Consider the following 20,222-nt stretch of genomic DNA (forward strand, 5'->3'; position numbering starts at 1 on the left):
AGGGAAAATGACTTGTCTAAAGTCACACAACTAAGGAGTATTAGATCTATAATGCAAACCCAGGTCTCCTTATCCCAAGTCCAGGCCTCTTTTCACTATACAGGCTGTTTCCACAATGCAGAAGACATAGTTTGCTCAGACACAATTGGCAATGTGCTTTTTGTCCCCCACTCATTTAAAAATGACATGCAGGAACAGAAAAAAGAATATCCAAATACATGGGAAATGAGTTAAGAGGTGAAAAACACACGTTACAGAGAAAAGAATCAGCAGCTGCTCAACCCTAGAGAAAAGAAGCTTCATTATAATTCCAGCTGAAAAGTAATTTTATGAGAAGGATGCTGACCAAGAGTCCTCTGGGTCAACAAGAGACTGTAAAAGATGAAAAAGCTTTGCAGAATCTGAGACTTGGAAGTCTCATACTCAACAAACACCCAACAAATGAACCAAAGTGGAGGAAATGTTAAATAGGAGAAACTGGGATGGGAAACCAGGAAACTCTTCATAAGCTGCAGAAGAGAAGGGTATAGGAAAGGGGACAGAACTTGAGGTTGGGCAATGCTGGTCTGGCTCTGCTGCTTAGCTGGCACTGCCTTAAGATACTGTGGCCAAATCACTAGGCCTATCTGGCAAAAGGAGGGTATCAGGCTGGATGACCTCAAAGGTCCATTTCAGCCTTGACATCCTATGACAAAGCCTCAGCACTAGGGCTCTTTGAGAATGGAATGAGAAATTATCTGTCCTAGGAGATTTTCCTTCAAATCTCTCACCTGAAAAGAAGGGACTGAATGAGCTGACAGTGTTGAATTTAATGTTCAAGGGGACCTCCAGGACCAAATCTCTAGAGAAACACCCTCCTCATTCTCCAGATGAGGAAGTGAAGATCTGGAAAGGAAATGGGGCTTGCCCAAGGCCATGCCAGAGGTGAGTGGTAGGCTGGGACCAAAATCTAAGTCTCAGTTACTGAACCTCAGTTGGGGCCTCCTCCACAGCCTCTCCAGAGGCTCCTTCCAGATCTAGCATTCCAGGGTTCCATGATACTATGACTCAATGACTGAATGATTCTAATGCGATGCACAGCAATAGTCCAGCTCTCCAGGTGAACCTGGAATAGGAGTGGAACATGATCTTGGCTGCGATGCCTGCCCACCAATTTTATTGACATTATTTCTGCCGTGGAATCAACGGCAGGACCATGGAATCCAAGCCGGCACCCACACCCAAATCAGTGTTCCTGCTGCTACCTCAGAAGGTTTTCAATGTCCAGAGTGGGATAAAAACAACTGCTTTTGCCAAAAAAACCGGTTTAGAACATTTCCTTGCTACAGAAATGAGGATCATGGGGGTAAGATATTGTAATTCATGGAAGGGGGGAAAGAAAAATCAGGGATAGGGAATCATAGTCTTCAAGAAGGGAACTGATTCCAATCGAGGTTCAAAGGTCTACTGAATGTTTGCAAGTAATATAATGACTAGCAGATTCACAGATAAAAATCTTTCTGGTTGACTGCTTACATACCAGGTTTCCACCCAGAATTATTGATATCCATGTTTATACATGGTGAACAGGGAGGAAAAGGGCATTTGTATTTGGAGCTAGGAAGGTGGTCTTCTAAAAGAGAAATGCTTGCGCAGGAAAGCTCTAAACTCCCAAGTCTGGGACATGTTGAAGAACTGGATTTGCTATCAAGTGAAAAAGGAGGAGAGGGCCCTGCCTCAACTTAACAATTCCTGAGACCTATAGACTGTACCAGAAGCTAATCCAGGGGTGGGGAACCTGCAGCCTCAGGGCTACATGTAGCCAGCTAGGTCCTCAAATACAGCACTTTGACAGAATCCAAACTTCACAGAACAAATCCCCTTAATAAAAGGATTTGTTCTGTAAAATTTGGACTCAGTCAAAAGGCAGTACCCAAGGACCTAGAAGGTCACATGTCCCCCCACCCCTGGTGCTAATCCACTGCTTCTCTAAGAGCACTTGGGGCCTTGCAATGACAGATATAGAACTAGAACAGAAGTAAAGGTCATCCAATCCAACCTCCTCACTGAGAAAATGAAGGTCAAAGCAAATGAGCCCAGTTGCCCAAGGGACCACAGGTCACAAAAAGCTGAGCCATGATTTGAACCTCTTTTCTGATTCTCAAACCTGGAAATATTATTTCCCCTGTGAGCCTTTGCAGAAGCATTTTTAAGTCCAAAGCTGAGCTCTTAGGCAAGGTGCATTGGGATATTCTCCAGAACTATTTCCCAGAAGAAAGAATGAGCCTCTAGTTCCCAGGCTGCTTCTGGCCTAAGGTGAAATACAGCTCTTCAATAGGGCTGTTAGTTACACTAGGGACCTAACGCAGGACACAAAAAAATGGTAAAGGAGATTTTGAGTGTAGGGGCATCAAAACATTGGCATGTAATCAGAGATTTAGAATCAGAAGGGGCTTCAGAGGCAACTGAATCTACCCTCCTAATTTCACAGTTAAGGAAACTGAGGCAGAGAGAGCTAAAGTGACTTGTTCAAGGGCATACAAGTAGTCAGTACCCACTATTCTTTCCACTAGGCCACCCTCTCTTCTCTCCTCAAGCTGGGGTTCTCTTTCCCTTATACCTCCCTGCTGGCAGCACAGCCTCCCTGCACTCAGACTCACCTCTAGCCAGAAACAGAATGAGGATGTAGGAAAGGACAGAATGTTGAAGGGTAGCAACATGAAAGAGTCAGGAGAAGCCCTTGAGGAGCTCTCAGGGGACAACAGGGCTGAGCCTCTCAGAAGATGGGCTCCCAAGAAACACTTGCTGACCACCATGCCCTTTCTATTTCCAGGCTGTTCAGGTCCTAATTGGTCTGATGAACTTTTGCTTTGGGGCAGTCTTCATTTTTACTCACGTCTCTCCATACCCGCGCTTTCCATTCATCTTTATCACAGGGTATCCATTCTGGGGAGCAGCATGTGTGAGTACAGTGAACACAGTAACTATAGGCACAAAGCTATTCCCGAACCCCTCAGAGTCAGAGGAAGCTGGAGGCAAAGGCTCTCCCTCAAACATCTGCTCTACTATCATCATCACAGGGCCTAACATTCCACCATTAGAGACTCATTTTCTCTGCTCACACCATGGCCACTGCCCGGTCCTCTGGATCTCTTACCTAGGCTACAGAAAGAGCCTTCAACCTGATCTCCTTGCCTCCAATCTCTCTCTACTCCAACCCATTACCCACACAGCTCCCAAAGTGGCATTCCTAAAGCATAGATCTAATCATGACCATTCCCAATTCAAAAAGCTCTAGGAAAAGAAACAAAAGCCTCGTTTTGTCATTTAAAGACTTGGACCATCTGGCATACATTTCCCCAGCAATCTACACATTACTCCCCTTTCTGACCAAAAGTGGCCCTTCTAGTTCTTGTCACTGACATTGGGTCTCATCTGCCCTCCTGTGCCATCTGCTGAAATTCCCTCCTCATCTCTGAATCTTCAAATTCCCAAATCCTTGCTCAAGGACCACCTCCTCCGAAAGACCTTTCCAGATTCCCCCTGGACCACAAAAGGACTCTATATCTAATGCCTGTCCAAGTTGTTTCCCCTTGTAAGATCCCTGAGGGTATTCCCAAAACCTGAAAAAATGCCTATCACACAGGAACTGTTTAATAAAAGCTTACTGATTGACTAATTGATTGGATTTTGAAGACTTCTGTTACTGGTGGTATTCTCATCCTAATAATCACTTACCATTTGTGGAAAAATCCCAGAATCTCAAAAACTAGAAGGCGTCTCAGAATCTATCTCATAGAACCTATACTAGAAAATAATTCCTGAGAAGAGCATCTCTTGAATGCATTAAGATTTGTAAAGTACTTTACAAATATTATCTCATTTTAAGCCAGGATTCAAACCCAGGACTTCTCTTGAGGCTTAGTATAATATGAATTATAGAATTTTGGAGCTGTAAGGAACCTTCTGATTTCAGAGAGGAGGAAACTGAGGTCCACAGATATTAAGCGAAGTGTCCAAGGAAAGACAGCTAGCTGTTCAGTGGCAGAGTTGAGAATAATTCTCCTGGCTGTATGGTTTCCCACTCTAAGACACTGCCCTGACGATTGAAGAGGGCCCTGGAATATTCTAGAGAGGAAAACTGGCATAGGACCCCAATACAGATTCTAGTGACTAATGGATTCTCTCTTTTCTTGACAGTACATTAATTCAGGATCCCTCTTAATTGCATTTGAAAGGAGAACCACAAAATATCTTGTAAGTTTCATTTCCTCTTTCTCAATCATTTAAATATGAGAAGGTTTAATTCTCAGCTTCACAAAGGGCTTCCAAAAGCTCACTGGGACTACAAACCAGCAGCTTGGTCCTGCTGCCTGTCTTCCACTATTCACATCACTGCCTCCCATTGTATTTCACAGCATCATAGAATATGTGAGATGAAAGAGGCTTTATTCAGCCTTTCCATTTTAGAGACATGCAGACAGAGCTCCAGAGAGAATGAACTGCTCAAGGTCAGACAGTCAAAGGCAGAAGAAGCACGACCAGGCCTCAGGTGCTCCTAGGTGAAGGTCATCTAAATGCTACCACTCTCACCCTGTCCCAAAGGGCTTTCCATCAAACCCTGGCCAAACAGGGATTCCAGTTTAAGTTGTTTCAAAAGCATGGTGTATGGCTGGGCTCATTTAGTAGTAGATATTATTTTTTATTTAACTCTTAGTAAGAAACACGAAATTATTATTTTTATTTTGTATAAAAAGATAATAAGTGGAATATTTATCAAAAAGGCCTAAAGCCAAACATACTTAAGCAACAGATTGACTATCTGATCTTCTTTGAGAAGATAATATGTTTTAGTTTTGAAGATTTAGTTAAAGCGGCTCTCATGGAAATTCAGCATTTTGATGGGCTTTGGAAGTTCTGCAAAGCCAAGTATTGGGTTCACCATGGCCAAGGCTTATTTATTTTAAAAAAAAAAACAAACAAACAACTTGCTGTCAAGCATCTTTCCTGATGTAGGCAGGGGTAGGGTGTTTGATCCTGACTATTTTCCAAACACTTTTCCTCTCTTCCAGGGACAAGTGAGTCTGATTGCAAACACAGTTAGCTCTGTGGCTGCACTGGTTGGGATAGTTCTCCTCTCATTCGCCCTCGTTCTAGACAAGGACTACCTGTGTGGCTATGTTGGTGGAGGCAGTATTTGTGCTGGAATCACTATCCTTTTAATTGTAAGTATCCAGAGTCTTTCAGGTGAGTCCTAAGAGCATGAGCTGAGCTCAGATTCCAATGGACTCTAAGGATGGAAAGGTTTGAGGCACTGTTGTATGTGGTCAGAGGTTTTAATGCTAGAAGGCACTTGAGAGTCTAACCCTCACGTTGCACAGATGAGATTTATAAACTCAAGGTCACACAGCAGAGCCAAGATTTAAACCCTGGTCCTTTGACTTAAAATCTTCCCACTGTATCCCCCTACATGTAAATGAGCCTTTGAAACTTGAGGAAACTGTCTTTTTATGTAAAACAGTGTTTCTCCTGGCTCCAGGTAGGTCATTTTTATAGCCAGAATTTTCCTCCAGACTTATAATTTCACTAGTGCAAGGAATGAGGCCTGCTCATGTGGAAGCACCTTCCACTTATGCAGATTGACAATTGTTATAACGTCTCCGGGTCATTTTAGAATCATCTGCTGCACCAAGAGATTCCAAGACTTTCTCAGGATCATGCAACTAATATGTGTCAAAAACAGAACTTTCAACCACGGTCTTCCTGACTCCAAAGCCAGATGTCTCTCCACTAGCCTATGCTCCCTTCAAAAGTCTGAGTTTATAAAATGAAATGTCAGTTTGATCCATAGTACACAAGATGTCCTCAGTCATCCTGAGATTCAGATTATGACATCCCTGATCTTCTCAGTTGTGGAGGCATTAACTATTAGGACAATCTTGGCAATTATTGTTTTGAAAAAATCAATGTAGTAATTGTGACAACACCCTCCAACCACCACCACACCCATTTTTGCACAAGTTAGTCTGGCAGTCAGTCAACTAGCATTTATTAAATGCTTACTAATGTGCTAGACGCTGTGCTGAACACTCTAATGAGGGAAGTAATTCAGACAATTATGGACAAACGAGCTATATGCAGGATAAAGTAGAGCATCATCTCAAAGGGAAGGCACTAAGATTAAGAAGTGTGGAAGATTTCTTGCAAATGGTGAGATTTTAGCTAAGAACTGAAGGGAGCCAGGGAAGCCAAGAGGTAGAGATGAGGAGGGAGAGCTTTCCCCAGTACCTAGACATCATCCCTAGTACCTAGAACAGGCTGGTGTTTAATACATGCTTCCTTGACTGACTGATTGGACTACCTTGTGAATTAACAGTAATAATCATAACTAGTATTTATATATAATGTCTACTACTTATGTGCTAGGCACTATACTAAATGCTTTACAAATAGGATCTCATTTTATCCTCACCACTATACTGGGAGATGATTGTTGCTGTCGGTCATATCTAACTCTCTGTGACCCCATTTGGGGTTTTCTTGGCAGAGATAGTGGAGTGGTTTGCCATCCTTCACCAGCCATTTTACAGAAGAGGAAACTGAGGCAAACAGGGTAAAGTGACTTGCCCAGGATCACCCAACTAGTCAGTGTCTGAGCAGGCACTATATCCACTGCACCACCTAGCTGCCCACCCTGCAAGGTTCTGTTATTATCCCCATTTTGCAGCTGAAATCGAAACAAACAGGTTTGAGTGACTTACCCAAGTTCACACTCTAAGGTTGGATTTGAACTTGGTGTTACTGATTCCAGGTCCAGTTTTCTCCTCATTAGATTACCCAGTCCTTTTCCAGATCCTCATCCTTAGCCTCTCTTCAGCATTGGATATTGTTGTCCCCTCTTGAATACCCTCTGGTCTCTCTTGGTTCTCCTCTTCCATAATGATGATTCCTTCCCAGTTTGTTTCACCTTCCCTGGTTTTTCACTCATGTTACATCCACTAGTTGTAGGCAACTGCCAGGGCTCCATGTGCGGCTCTCTCTTCACTCTCTACTCTCAATTTGATGATCTTAGCAGCTCTCATGGGTCCAATGCTCATCTCTATGCACATGAAATCTAGACACACATAGCAAGGTCCAGTCTCTTTTTAGAGGCCCAGCTGTGACTCACCAACTGCCTACTGGGTGTTTGCAAATGGATGTCCTTTCAGCATCTCAAACTCAACTTACCCTCTTTTCAAAACAGAACTTACCCTCTTTTCCAAAAAAACCTCCCCTTTTTCTGAGCTTTCTTGTGACTGTTGAAGTCACAATCATCGTTCCAGTTCCTTAGGTTCAAAATGTCAGCATAATGGGACCAAGCAGTCATAGGTACTTGGCATTGCAAAGTTTCATGACCATATACATTGTCTTGTTTTGGTATTAATGGACTAGCTTCTTCATTGGTTTTCTTGTCACAGATCCATCCTCCACATGAGTGTCAAAGGGCTTTCCCTAAAGCACAGGTCTGACAGCATCACTCTCTCTCTCATACACATACACACACACACACACACACACACACACACACACACACACACACACATATTCATAAATGCCAGCAATGCCATTCTACCTCTGGCACGAAATAAAGTTCCTCTCTGGCATCTAAAACTGTTCACCACCTTGTCCCATTTTTTATCTTTCTACTTGTATTGTATTTTATTACTGCCCTTCACACACTTTCTACCTTTCAATGTTCTATACTTCCTATGTGACAATTCCTTTCCCTACTCCTTACATCTGCGCTGGATCTTCCACATCCTTGGAAGGCTCTCCTTCCTCACCAGGACCTCCAGGCTTCTCTGACTTCCTTTAAGTTTCAGCTCAAGTCCTATCTCTTACAGGAGGTCTTTCCTACCACCACCACCCTCTCTATTGCCATTAAAGTTCCTTGCACCCATCTACTTTGTGTTCTTTTGTATCTACCTCTACATATGTGCATCATCTCCTATATTTGAGGATAAGTTCCTTGAGAGGAGGGAGAGTTTCCATCTCAAAAAAAAAAAATTTACTTAGCTCAATGTCTGGCACATAGTGTTTAATATATGCTGACTGAATGATGGCCTAAGGCCAAGTACTAAGGGGATAAGGAAAGGAAGTAGTTACAGTGTCCTCAACAATTGGCTTCTCCAAATGGAATTCACCTCCACAAAATACATCACCCTTTCCCCAATTCACATGCCTGACAAGTCCAAACAGGACAGAACAGAGCAGACAGCATGGTATCATGAAAAGAGCATTAGTAGAGCTTTGTTTGCAGACTGCTGGACCTGAAATCTGGAAGACCAGGATTCAAATCCCACCTCTGACACTGACAAGCTGTGTGACCAGGAGCAAGTCCCTTGGCCCCCTAAACCTGTTCCTTTCCTCATCTGAAAAGTGAGTTGTTGTGAGAGTCCAGTGAGGTGATGATACATGTAAAGTATTCTGCAGTCTATAAAGTACAACATAGTATCAGCTTTTATTAATAGGAACTACATTAGGAATCCAAGAGGAGATGAAATCCCTAACCAAATCCAGAACCCAAGGCATCATTTAACTGAAGACTATTTTGTCTCTTTAGGATTCAGTCAAGGAAGCCAAGAAGAAATACTAAATTCTGTTTTATTTGTAATTCAGATAGGGGAACCTTTCTTCACCTGGAGACCTAGAACAAGGGAAAGAGCTCCTGATGTTCACCTTTCTCCCATCTGACCTAAAAGGCAAACACCACAAAGCTAAGGCTAGTGAAGGATAAGTTATGCCTTCCTTTGCAAAAAACAGGATGTTAAGGAGTGCTTCCTTCCTGCAAAGGCTGAGAGATGACCATAGAAACCCAGGAAAGCACAACCTTTCTGTCTTTCTCCTTCTCTGGGTTGCTTTGTGGCTGGATCTGGGTGTATATCTCTGCAGGCATATTTCTCTGTGTCTCCATCTCTTTTCCTTCCTCCTCTTCTGTCTCTGTCTTTTTCTATCTCTATCTCAGTCACTCTATGTGTCTCTCTCTTTTCCTGTCTCCCTTCCTTTCAATCTGTGTGAGCATCTCTAACTCTGTCAAGCTTAATGGAGAACTGTAGCTTATGGTTTTTTTTTTTTTTGGTTGCATCTGTCTCATTTAATTTAAAAAGAGAATGAACAGAATATTTTACCAATTTCTCATCAATCAGTCAGCAAACATTTATTAAATGTCTACTACCGCGTGTCAGGCTAGGTGACTATGGACTGAGCCCCCAAGAGACGTTCAGAAAAGAAATAGGAATGAAGACTGAAAGCCGGACAGGACGTTGGAAGCATTTTAGTCCAACTCCTTCACTTCACAGAGGAGGAAGCTGAGGTCCGGGGAGATGAAGTGAGTGCCGGGGTCACAACACACGAGTGGTGTCAGAGACAAGATTTGAGATCAGGCTCACTAATTCCAAAACTAATGCTCTTTTGAGGATACCACGCAACCTGGAAGAGGCAGTTTCCTCATTCGGAATCCCCTAGAAAAGAGGAATTCAGTTTCCATCCAAAAAAGAAACAAGCAAAACACTGAAAAAAGACATTGAGCGAGCAACGAGCACAAAAAAAGGCCAAAGTGAAACAACATTTGTCTTCAGGGGCTTGATGAAATGCAGGGGTGTGAAGTGCCTTCCAGAAGCTCTACCTTCCCTCCCTTCCTTCCTTCCTTCCTTCCTTCCTTCCTTCCTTCCTCCCTCCCTTCCTTCCTTCCTCCCTCCCTTCCTTCCTTCCTTCCTCCCTCCCTTCCTCCCTCCCTCCCTCCCTTCCTTCCTCCCTTCCTCCCTCCCTCCCTCCCTTCCTTCCTTCCTCCCTCCCTCCCTCCCTTCCTTCCTTCCTTCCTCCCTCCCTCCCTCCCTTCCTTCCTTCCTCCCTCCCTCCCTCCCTTCCTCCCTCCCTCCCTCCCTTCCTTCCTTCCTTCCTTCCTCCCTTCCTTCCTTCCTCCCTCCCTCCCTTCCTTCCTTTCCTTCATTCCTTCCTCCCTTCCTTCCTTCCTTCCTCCCTCCCTTCCTTCCTTCCTCCCTTCCTTCCTTCCTCCCTCCCTCCCTTCCTTCCTTTCCTTCATTCCTTCCTCCCTTCCTTCCTTCCTCCCTCCCTTCCTTCCTCCCTCCCTTCCTTCCTTCCTTCCTCCCTCCCTCCCTTCCTTCCTTCCTTCCTCCCTCCCTCCCTTCCTTCCTTCCTTCCTCCCTCCCTCCCTTCCTTCCTTCCTTCCTTCCTCCCTTCCTTCCTTCCTTCCTTCCTCCCTTCCTTCCTTCCTTCCTCCCTCCCTTCCTTCCTTCCTTTCTTCCTTCCTTCATTCCTTCCTCCCTTCTTTCCTTCCTTCCTCCCAATCTAGGCAATCCTAGTTAATTTAAAAAAGGGAGGAGTGGGGAGAAAGTAACAAATGAATAGAAATAACCTGCTACAGGAGGCAAAGCATTGGCTCTGGAGTCACAGGACCTAGGTTCGAATCCCATACTCCTTAAATGTGTATCTTTGAGCAAGTCACTTCCCCTCCCTGGGCCTCAGTTTCCTTCCTCACTTTCTTATAAAATGAAAGGCTTGGGTTAGATGACCTCAGAGGTCCCTTCAGCTTTGGATCTAGGAGCCTCTAGTCTCCTTGAAGTCTGGAACAATGTGTATCCCCTGTGCCTAGCCTAGTTCCTAAAACAGCTAGACTTCAGTAAATGTTTACTGATTGTTACCCCACTGAGAGGGTGGAGAATGACCTCATGAACTGAATCAAATTAATGAACTGAGCTGAATAGGTGTCAGATACCATCCTAGAGGCCCAGAATACAAAGAAGAAGAAAAAAAAAAACACCCCCTGCCTTCACAGAGCGATCCACAAAAGAATAATGACCCAACTTTAGGGCTTTTTTTCCTCCTATGGGCCTGCACTGACTCCTCCTCTCCAGAACCTAAGTCCCCAATGGATGCAGGGATGTCTCCACTCTGGCCCCTCCTGCTTAAGGGTAGCTATTTCCCCAAACTAGATGTCAATAGCTCTTTGTGACCTTAAGATTAGGACTGTTTTTAATTCTATATCATTTGGTTTCCATCTTTTGCAGGGGATTTTGGGTATGATGATGGTCTTCGCTGTCCTTGAACTCCTCATTTCTCTGTCTTACTCAGTATTCAGGCACAACTTGACCTGTGCTGAATCTGAGCATTGGTTTTCAATACAAGTGTGAAAATAAGGATGTGTGGTGGCTCTCTTTGAGGTACTTCTACTCTAGTGGCTCAACTGGACAGAACAGATATCTCGATTCCTCTAGCTAGCTCTATGGGGAACAGCGGAGACAAAGAAACCCTCTCAGCCCCCTCTCCACATCCTCTCTTCCCTCACTTCCCAGGCAGCTCAGCAGACACAGGATTCAACACAGGGAGCAGCACAGATCAATAGATTAGATTCTGGAGTCAGAAAGAAACAAGGCAGCCTCTGCCCATCCCTCATGCCCATCTTTCTACTGGGTTTCTCTAGGATTCCTCACTGTGGAGTCTCATGAACACAGCTTCATAGAGAAATACTGAACTAAGATTCAGAAGAGCTGAATTTGAGTATAGGTTGCACTGCCTACTAGCTATTTGACCTCAGGCATCCCTCAGCCTCCCTGGGCCACAGTTGTCTTAACTATAAAATGAGGCATCTGGACTGTATCACTTCTGAGATGTCTCCTAGCTCAAGGGGCCTATGCTTACGTCCCTTCCAGTGCTAAAATCCTATGATCTAACCAAAAAAATAAGTTCATACACACACTTCACAAATCAGTTCAATTAGCAATTATAAAGAAAATTTCTGCTGCTCACACACAGCTAGTTTACCTGTAATACAATACATGCAGGCACGCACACCACTAATAAAATAAATGCCACAAGGAGGTATGTGCTATATCAGGGACCCTTATCACTAGGCACTAAGCTGACTTGACCCTAGAATATACTCTGGTACACATCCTGCCTAAAAATTAATCCCTGCCCAGGAAGGCAAGTGGGTACGTCTGAGAAACCCACCTAGCCAAAGCCTTACAATCTTTTATCCCTGGGACTGAACAAGCTACATTGGTAACTTTGGCATCTGCAAATACACTGATCTTTAACACACCACCCTGAACAACCACCCACAAGCCCAAACAGCCATGGTGACTGATTCGATTAAGAATGTGTTAACCTTATAACAATAAAACTCAGGTCTCTGCTCCAATCAGGGCAAATGCTTTGGTTACAATAGGTCATATCACACAAACAATTCCCCAAGTTGAGGGGGGAGGGAGAAGGAGGAGGCAAAACTTAATAAATGTCTGTTAAATTCAAATAAACTGAAGTGAACAATCTGAAATATATATACAGAGATCAAAAAGAGACTAGATAAGTATAGAGGTCACGAACCAGAGTAAAGCAAATAAGGAAGAGAATGAGTGAGACTGATAATGTTTAATATAAAATTTTGGAATAATCTCTTTGTTCTCTCTGAAGTAAACTCAGAGAATGCCTCTTCCTATGTCAGCAAAAGCCAGCCAAGGCTGACTCTACATTCCTTAAGGAGACCTTTAACCTAAGACACTATATCTTATTATCTATAGACACATACTATGTTATGGTATATCTTGAATAATGGGACTTTCCTTTGTATCTTGTTATCTATAGACACATACTATGTTATGGCATATTAATGGTAAAGAAAATATAGACATCTTAGGTCGTAATTTCTATTGAACATTGTTTACCCTTTCCTGCGTCAGTTATCTGTTTGGGGCAGGAAGCCTGCCACTTACTAGTGGTAGGATTTCTTTCCTTATCACCGAGACATATGCTTACCCAGCCTGGAATCCCAAGGCCTGACTGACATTGCTTTGTTATTTGTCCTGTCTTTCTGAATTTATGATTTGCTTAATTAGGAGAGTTTCTTTCTCACGGCAAAATGTACTTAAGACAGATGATTTCTGTACTAGGTAGTCAGAGTCACCTCTGACTCCATAGCGCTATGTAACTATATTCTTTACAGGGAACTGATTAATTAATTAAATCATAAAATGTATGCATTTAGCCTGTTGCCTTTTCTTTAACCAAGTTTTCAGGTCAACAAGATAAATTCATTCTAGAAAGGGGAGCCAAAAAGATTTTTAAAATTAATGAACACAACTAGTTGAAGGGGAGGAGAGGAAAGGAGGATCTAACTGAGAGAGGAAAAAAAAGAGAAAAAAAATTTTTTTAATGAGATAAAAGTAGCTAAGAAAAAAGAGCTAATAAGCAAAACTCCAAAGGGAAAGGGGTAATAACTGTGGGGTGTGCAGAAAAGAGCAAAGGGGAATAAGGCTACCTTTAAAAAAAAAACTAAATGAATTAACAGAAGAGACATAATATATTTACAGAAGAACAGGGGGAAAAAACTATAACTTGAAAAAGTAGAATTGAAAGGATGGGAAAAAATGCATTGTGAATCCAAAAAAAGAGGAGTGTAATTATGCTATTTGACAAAGCAAAAATAAATATTCAAAAAATAAAAAGTGATAAACAAGGAAACAAAATTATGTTCAGGAGTTACTCACAATAAACCAATACCAGTAATAAATTTATATACTTCAAATGCCTTAGTATCCAAATTCATAAAAAACTGTCAATTGAGCTACAAGAAGACATAGACCAAGGATGGGGAACCTGCGACCTCAAGGCCACATGTAGCCCTCTAGGCCCTTAAATGCAGCCCTTTGGTAGAGGCCACAGGTTCCCCACTCCTGAAAAAAACAAACATTAGTGACAGGAGACCTCAATGCCCTAACTCAGTTTTGGATAGATCTCACAGGAAGAAAAACAAAAGAGAAAATTATAACAAACTGCTGAAGAACGTGGAGCTAAAAGACATTTAGTGTCTTCTAAGTGGGATTACAAAAGAATATACAGGTTTCTCAGCACCACACAGAACTTTTACAGAAACTGAGCACACTATTAGGCCACAGAGATATCGCAAACAAACGTAAAAAGGTAGAAGAGTAAATTTATCTGTTATTAAACTATTCATACCCATCAACTCAACAATATTACTACTAAGTCTATACTCCAAAGTTATCAAAGAATGTGGAAAAGGACCCATATGTACAAAAATATTCATAGCAACTCTTTGTATGGTAGCAAATAATTGGAAACTAAGGGAATATCTATCAACTAGGGAATGGCTAAACAAGTTACAGTATATGAATGGGATTTAATACAAATGTACTGTAAAGAAACAATGAAAGGAGGGGTTTCAAAAACCCTGGGCAGACTAGTATGAATTGACACAAAGTGAAGTAAGCAAAATGAGAAGAAAATTTTATAAAATTATGGCACTATTATAAATATAATCAACTCTGAAAAACTTAACAACTCTGGCCAACAAAATGACCAACTACAACTCCAAGGGACTCTTGTTATGTACTTCCAGACAGATGGCTGAGAGACTCAGAGTACAAATAGAAACATTTCCTTCTTTTCCTTTTCTTTTCTTTTTTTGATTTGGCTAATGATTACATTTTTTTTTGCAGGACTATACATATTTTTAATGAGATCTAGTTCTCTTGCTTTGTCAATGAGTGAGGGAGTCGGAAAAGACAGAATTTGGTATTAAAAATAAAAAAGAATGAAAAATGTTTTTAATAAAAAATCAAAGAGTATTTACTCCCTCTTCTGGCATCGAACCATGGAATCTGATGAATTTGTCGGGTTTTTTTTTAGTAAAAAAACAAACAAATAAATACATAAAATAAAAGCATTCATTATAGACCATAATGCAATAAAAAGTCATTGGTTCAGAAACTACAAACAAAAGATACAGTGCCAAATGGAAACTTAACACTGAAATCCTAAATAGCAAATTGGCTAAAAGATCCAACAATATAGTTGCTCATGGGTAGGCCGTGCTAATATAATAAAAATGACAATTCTACCCAAATTAATATACTTATTTAGTGCCATACCAATTAAACTATCAGACAATTACTTTCTAGAGCTGGATAAAATAATATCAAAATTCATTTGGAAAAACAAAAGGTCCAGAATATCAAAGGGACTAATGAAAAGAAATGCTTGGGAAGGTGGCCTAGCGCTACCAGACCTTAAACTGTACTATAAAGCAGCAATTATCAAAACCACTTGGTATTGGCTAAGAAACAGAGAGGTAGACAAGTGGAATAGACTTGGCACTCAAGATGCAGTAGGCAAGGAATATAGCAACCTTCTGTTTGATAAACCCAAGGACCCCAGCTTCTGGGATAAGAACTCATTGTTTGACAAAAATTGCTGGGAAAACTGGATAACAGTGTGGCGGAAATTAGGCATAGACCCATACCTGACACCGTACACAAGAATAAAGTCCAAATGGGTACATGATTTAGGTATAAAGATTGATACCATGAATAAACTGGAGAAGCAAGGAATAGTGTATTTATCAGATCTATGGAGAAGGGAAGAATTCTTTACTAAAGGAGAGATAGAATGAATTATGAAATGCAAAATGGATAACTTTGAGTACATTAAACTGAGAAGTTTTTGCACAACCAAACCCAATGCAACCAAAATCCGGAGGGATGTAGTAAATTGGGAAAAAATTTTTACAGCTAAGCTCGGGGATAAAGGCCTCATTTCTAGAATATATAGAGAACTGACCCAAATGTATAATCATACAAGTCATTCCCCAATTGATAAATGGTCAAAGGATATGAACAGGCAATTTTCAGAGGAAGAAATTAAAGCTATCTATAATCATATGAAAAAATGCTCTAAATCACTATTGGTTAGAGAGATGCAAATCAAAACAACTCTGAGGTACCACATCACACCTATAAGATTGGCAAACATGACAGAACAAGAAAATGATAAATGCTGGAGAGGATGTGGGAGAGTTGGAACACTAATTCATTGTTGGTGGAGCTGTGAGCGCATCCAACCATTCTGGAGAGCAATTTGGAACTATGCCCAAAGGGCTACAAAAATGTGCATACCCTTTGACCCAGCAATATCGCTACTAGGACTATATCCCCAAGAGATCATAAAAATGGGAAAGGGTCCCACATGTACAAAAATATTTATAGCAGCACTCTATGTAGTTGCCAAAAACTGGAAGTCAAGGGGATGTCCATCAATTGGGGAATGGCTGAATAAATTATGGTATATGAATGTAATGGAGTACTATTGTGCCATAAGAAATGATGAACAAGAAGACTTCAGAGAGGCCTGGAAGGACTTATATGACCTGATGCTGAGTGAAAGGAGCAGAACCAGGAGAACTTTATGCACAGCAACAACCACAGTGTGTGAGAGTTTTTTCTGGTAGACTTAGATTTTTGTAATAACACAAGAACTTCTGAAAAAAAAAAAAAAATCCCAATGGTGGACCTCAAGGCAAAATGCCTTCCACACTCAGAGAGAGAAATATGGAAGTCACTCACATAATGTAGCAGATCATGTTTGTGTATGTGTATCTGTTTGTGTATCATGTTCTGATTTGTTATACGGATTCTTTCATTTATCTTAGTCTGACTACATAGCATGACTATAGTGAAAATATACTCAATAGGAAAGTATATGTAGAATCTATACAGAATTGTATGCAGTCGTGGGGAGGGAGGGAGGTAGTGGGGGGTGGGTGGGGAGGGATAAAATCGCAATTGTATGGCAGTGATTGTTAAACATTAAAAAAATAAAAAATTAAAAAAAAAAAGATCCAACAATAAATATGTGGATGACAATTATAATAATGAAATAACACATCAAAATTTCTGATAAGGAAATCAGTTAAAACAAATTACAAGTGAGAAAAATTCAGTCAAAGCATCCATTGGTGGAAAAATCATATCCCTACATACATTAATAAAATAGAAAAAGGAAAAAGTAAGGAATGAATAAGCATCTTTAAAAAATCAGAAAGTCAATAAATAAATCCAAAGTACAAAAAAGAAGACACTAAAAATTATGGAAGAAATATATAAAACTGAAACAAAACATAGAAACAATAAATAAGACTATAAGCAGGAATTTTTAAAGACTAATAACATTTTTAAACCTTTAGCTAATTTCATTGAGCAAAAAAAATGAAATTAATAAAATGGTAAATGAGGAAGGTGAAATCATAAGGAGAAATAAAAGAATTGTCAGAATACATTATGCACAATTATATGCTAATAAACTGAAAACACACAAAAAAAGAGAGGAATACCTTCAAAAATATAAAATATTCAAATTATGGTAAGACCAAGTAGAAATCCTCTGAAAAGACAATTGATTCTAACTGCAAAGGAAGAAGAAAAAAAAAGCAAAAGAAAAAAAACTTCCGGTCCTGAGGATTCACAGGAGAATTTTATCAGACTTTTGAAGATTAATTAATACTGTTATTCTACAAATTACTCTCAAAAACTGAGAAAGTACTCCACCAGAATCCTTTTATAACATATAATCCAAATACATAAACCAAGGAAAGAGAAAACTCCGATGTAAAACAATAAACCAATTATCACTTAGTAAAGAATAGGAGGAATTTATGTAATGACAAGTAGAAAGGATGAAGGATGTCACTCGGTCAGTGTCAGTCAATACGCAGGCCTACATACACAACATATGGTCAGTGAGCCACTTGCAGCCCTGCCAAAGGATGTCTGGCAGCCTACAAAAAATATAGAGGAAATGAAAGAAAGTAAAGATCTCAGGAGTGCTTTGTGCATGCCCCATTTAACCCCTTCCACTAGTTCCCGTCATGTAACTAGTCTGTCTCTAGTCTGAGAGGAGTGATTTAATGATAAATAAAAATCTTAAGTAATAAGTATAGTTAATTGATATTAATTGAAATTTCCTTTTTAAAAAATATGGTTTATTTGCAAAATAGTTTAATCATTAATTATAACTTTACTTGGAAAGTGAGCTGCTAAAAACCTATCTGCGGCTGGAAGAAGTTTAGCCTACTCTAATTTTGACCCCTACCTACTGCCAAGTTATGCGGGTCTGGTCAATATGTGTTTATTCAGCATCCACTATGTGCCATGCACCGTGCCAGGCACTAGGGACACACACAAAAAAAGGAAAAGCTAGTCCCTGTCCTCAAAGGACTCCATCCATGGAGGGAGGCAACATGCAAATCACTTTGTATAAACAAGGTCAATATATCGGAAATCGCCAACAAAAGGAAAGCACCACCACTAAGAGGGATGAAGTGAGACTTCCTGGAGAAGATAGTACGGATAGTGGATATATCCACATAAGTGGATAGTGACTAGTGTTGATTTTAGCGGAGATTGAAGGAAGCCAGGAGGTGGAGATGACTGAGTAAAGAACAGTCCGCAAATGGGGAAGAGTCAGTGAAAATGTCTCAACTCAAAAGAGGAAGCAAGAAGGCTGGAAAGTTCAGGGTATTGATGTGTTTTAGGGGTGCTGGGACACCCAAAATATGAGGGTACAGGGTGGCACGTGGAATGAATTCACATACTCAAACTGTCTTCCAATCAAGTGGCAAAGTTTACCATAGAAGTTCCTTAGGGATAGGAATGCCAAGTGTGCTAATTAGGTGCTGGGGGGGTGGGATTAGGGAGTGGTCAGTATATGCAAGTAATCTGGGTGCTGGACTTCTGGAATAGAGAGAGACAGATTTACTTTACAACAGAGATAGGGGCAAGGTAGCTCTGTTTATACAAAGGTTTGCCAGAGCTGAGGACCTTGGGGATCTGACATCTCTGTGTTTGTATAGCCTCTATCAAAGAAATTACAGTCAGGCCTGCAAGTGCCTGTAACAAGAAAAGAATTTTCTCACAGGGGCCTACTGAGATTAGGAGTACTTCCAGAGACATGGTCTTTGCCTTTTGGAGTCCAGGTCCCACCATCTCATCAGTATGTCATCAGGCTATAGGAAAATGCAGGGACATCATTAGGCCAATTTGGCTGAAACATGGAGACATGACAAAGAATAGTGTCACACAAGGATCCAAAAGTAGGTTGGTACCATGTTGTGGTGTGGCAAAAGGAGTGATTGTAAATGTCACTCAGGAATAAGGAGGCATGCAAGAAAGTTCACAGGGCTCAGAATGGAAAAGATCTTAGGAATTCATCTAACCCAATGTAATCCTGGAAAAATCACTTCATTTCTATCTGCCTCAATGTTTTCATCTGTAAAATGGGGATAATAGTAGCACTTGCCTTCCAGAGTTATTGTCAGGACCAAATGAGATAAGGTATATAAAGTGCTTTGCAAATCTTAATGTGCGGTAATAGCTGTTACCTGTCATTACTGTTACTGGCATCATTGCCAGAAAGAAGACATAGTTTCCTCTCCCCAGCTTCCAGAATGTTTACATTATATATGATTTAGACAAACACAGTTAAGCAAAGAATGTCCAGTGAGATGGTCAGTAAATGTAAACACAATACATTTTGGGCAGGAGTCAAAACACTGGAGGAATCCAAAACTGAAGCTGAAATACAACCTTGGGTGGACCCAAAACAAGACCTGGGTGTGGTAACAAAAGTTTTGGGTGAAGTCCAGGACCTGAGGGAAGCTAAATTTCCCTCTAGCATCTCCGGAGCTCCTACAGGTCAGGACTACATTCTAAGTATAAACAACCTCTAGTCCCATAAAGTTGGATATTAACAATATAGCAAGTTTTCCAAACAATAAAACATTTTCCCCTGTGATGGTCTCCATAGATCAAACCCAGGGAGGATTCTCATGGGAGTGGTCAGCAGCCTGGGGAATTTTGATAGGATCAAGAGTGGGGAGTGCAACAGAGACCTGGCATTAATGATAATGAAAAGCCCACGGGCTTCCTGTGCTTCCAGAGAGATCTGAGTAAGCAAGGCCAGATTCAGTGGGAAGATTAAAGGAGAATTCAATTTGAGTATGAAAAACCAGGTTAAGTGGGGAGACTCAAGGAGAATTCAAGGAAGTTCCCCAAGTCTGAACCACATTGGTAACAAACAGCATTAAATTAAATTTTAGAGGCTTGACCCATATGTCCAAGAATGGTCCAGAGTCGCCACTCCCTTAATGTTGCCCCACAGCTCCCACCCCCTCAACCTAGGCCCCTAAGGAATTTAGCTCCCACTTTAAAAGTCATTCATATTGCTGCAGTCCTTTCCCTTGTACTTACCTCACCATAAATCACCAAATGGCCACTCTCCTCCCAACTGTTCTCCCCATTTCACAAGTGAGAAAGCTAAGGCTCAAGAAAATCAGGTGACTTCTCCTTAGGGTTAGAAGTGAAACTTTTTCTGGAACTCTTTGTTTTTTTATC

General features: G+C 41.1%; 1 protein-coding gene across 1 annotated transcript; it reads left to right on the forward strand.

The window, feature by feature from the left end:
* The first annotated feature begins 1,065 nt into the window (after positions 1 to 1,065).
* On the forward strand, positions 1,066 to 11,174 carry MS4A5 (membrane spanning 4-domains A5). The gene is made up of 5 exons (XM_072638754.1): positions 1,066 to 1,345; positions 2,813 to 2,941; positions 4,180 to 4,236; positions 5,052 to 5,204; positions 11,046 to 11,174. The coding sequence occupies exons 1-5, from the start codon at positions 1,196 to 1,198 to the stop codon at positions 11,166 to 11,168; spliced, it is 612 nt and encodes a 203-aa protein (XP_072494855.1). The 5' UTR covers positions 1,066 to 1,195; the 3' UTR covers positions 11,169 to 11,174.
* Positions 11,175 to 20,222: the final 9,048 nt, after the last annotated feature.

The sequence above is a fragment of the Notamacropus eugenii genome, chromosome 2, assembly GCF_028372415.1.
Source record: "Notamacropus eugenii isolate mMacEug1 chromosome 2, mMacEug1.pri_v2, whole genome shotgun sequence".
NCBI lineage: Eukaryota > Metazoa > Chordata > Mammalia > Diprotodontia > Macropodidae > Notamacropus > Notamacropus eugenii.

Bases quoted from the DNA above. Each gene is read 5' to 3' on its own strand.
- MS4A5 (XM_072638754.1), top strand. From the start codon at position 1,196: ATGGAATCCAAGCCGGCACCCACACCCAAATCAGTGTTCCTGCTGCTA. The intron at 2,942-4,179 runs GTGAGTACAGTG...TTTTCTTGACAG, and splicing joins CATTCTGGGGAGCAGCATGT to TACATTAATTCAGGATCCCT. The intron at 5,205-11,045 runs GTAAGTATCCAG...CATCTTTTGCAG, and splicing joins GAATCACTATCCTTTTAATT to GGGATTTTGGGTATGATGAT.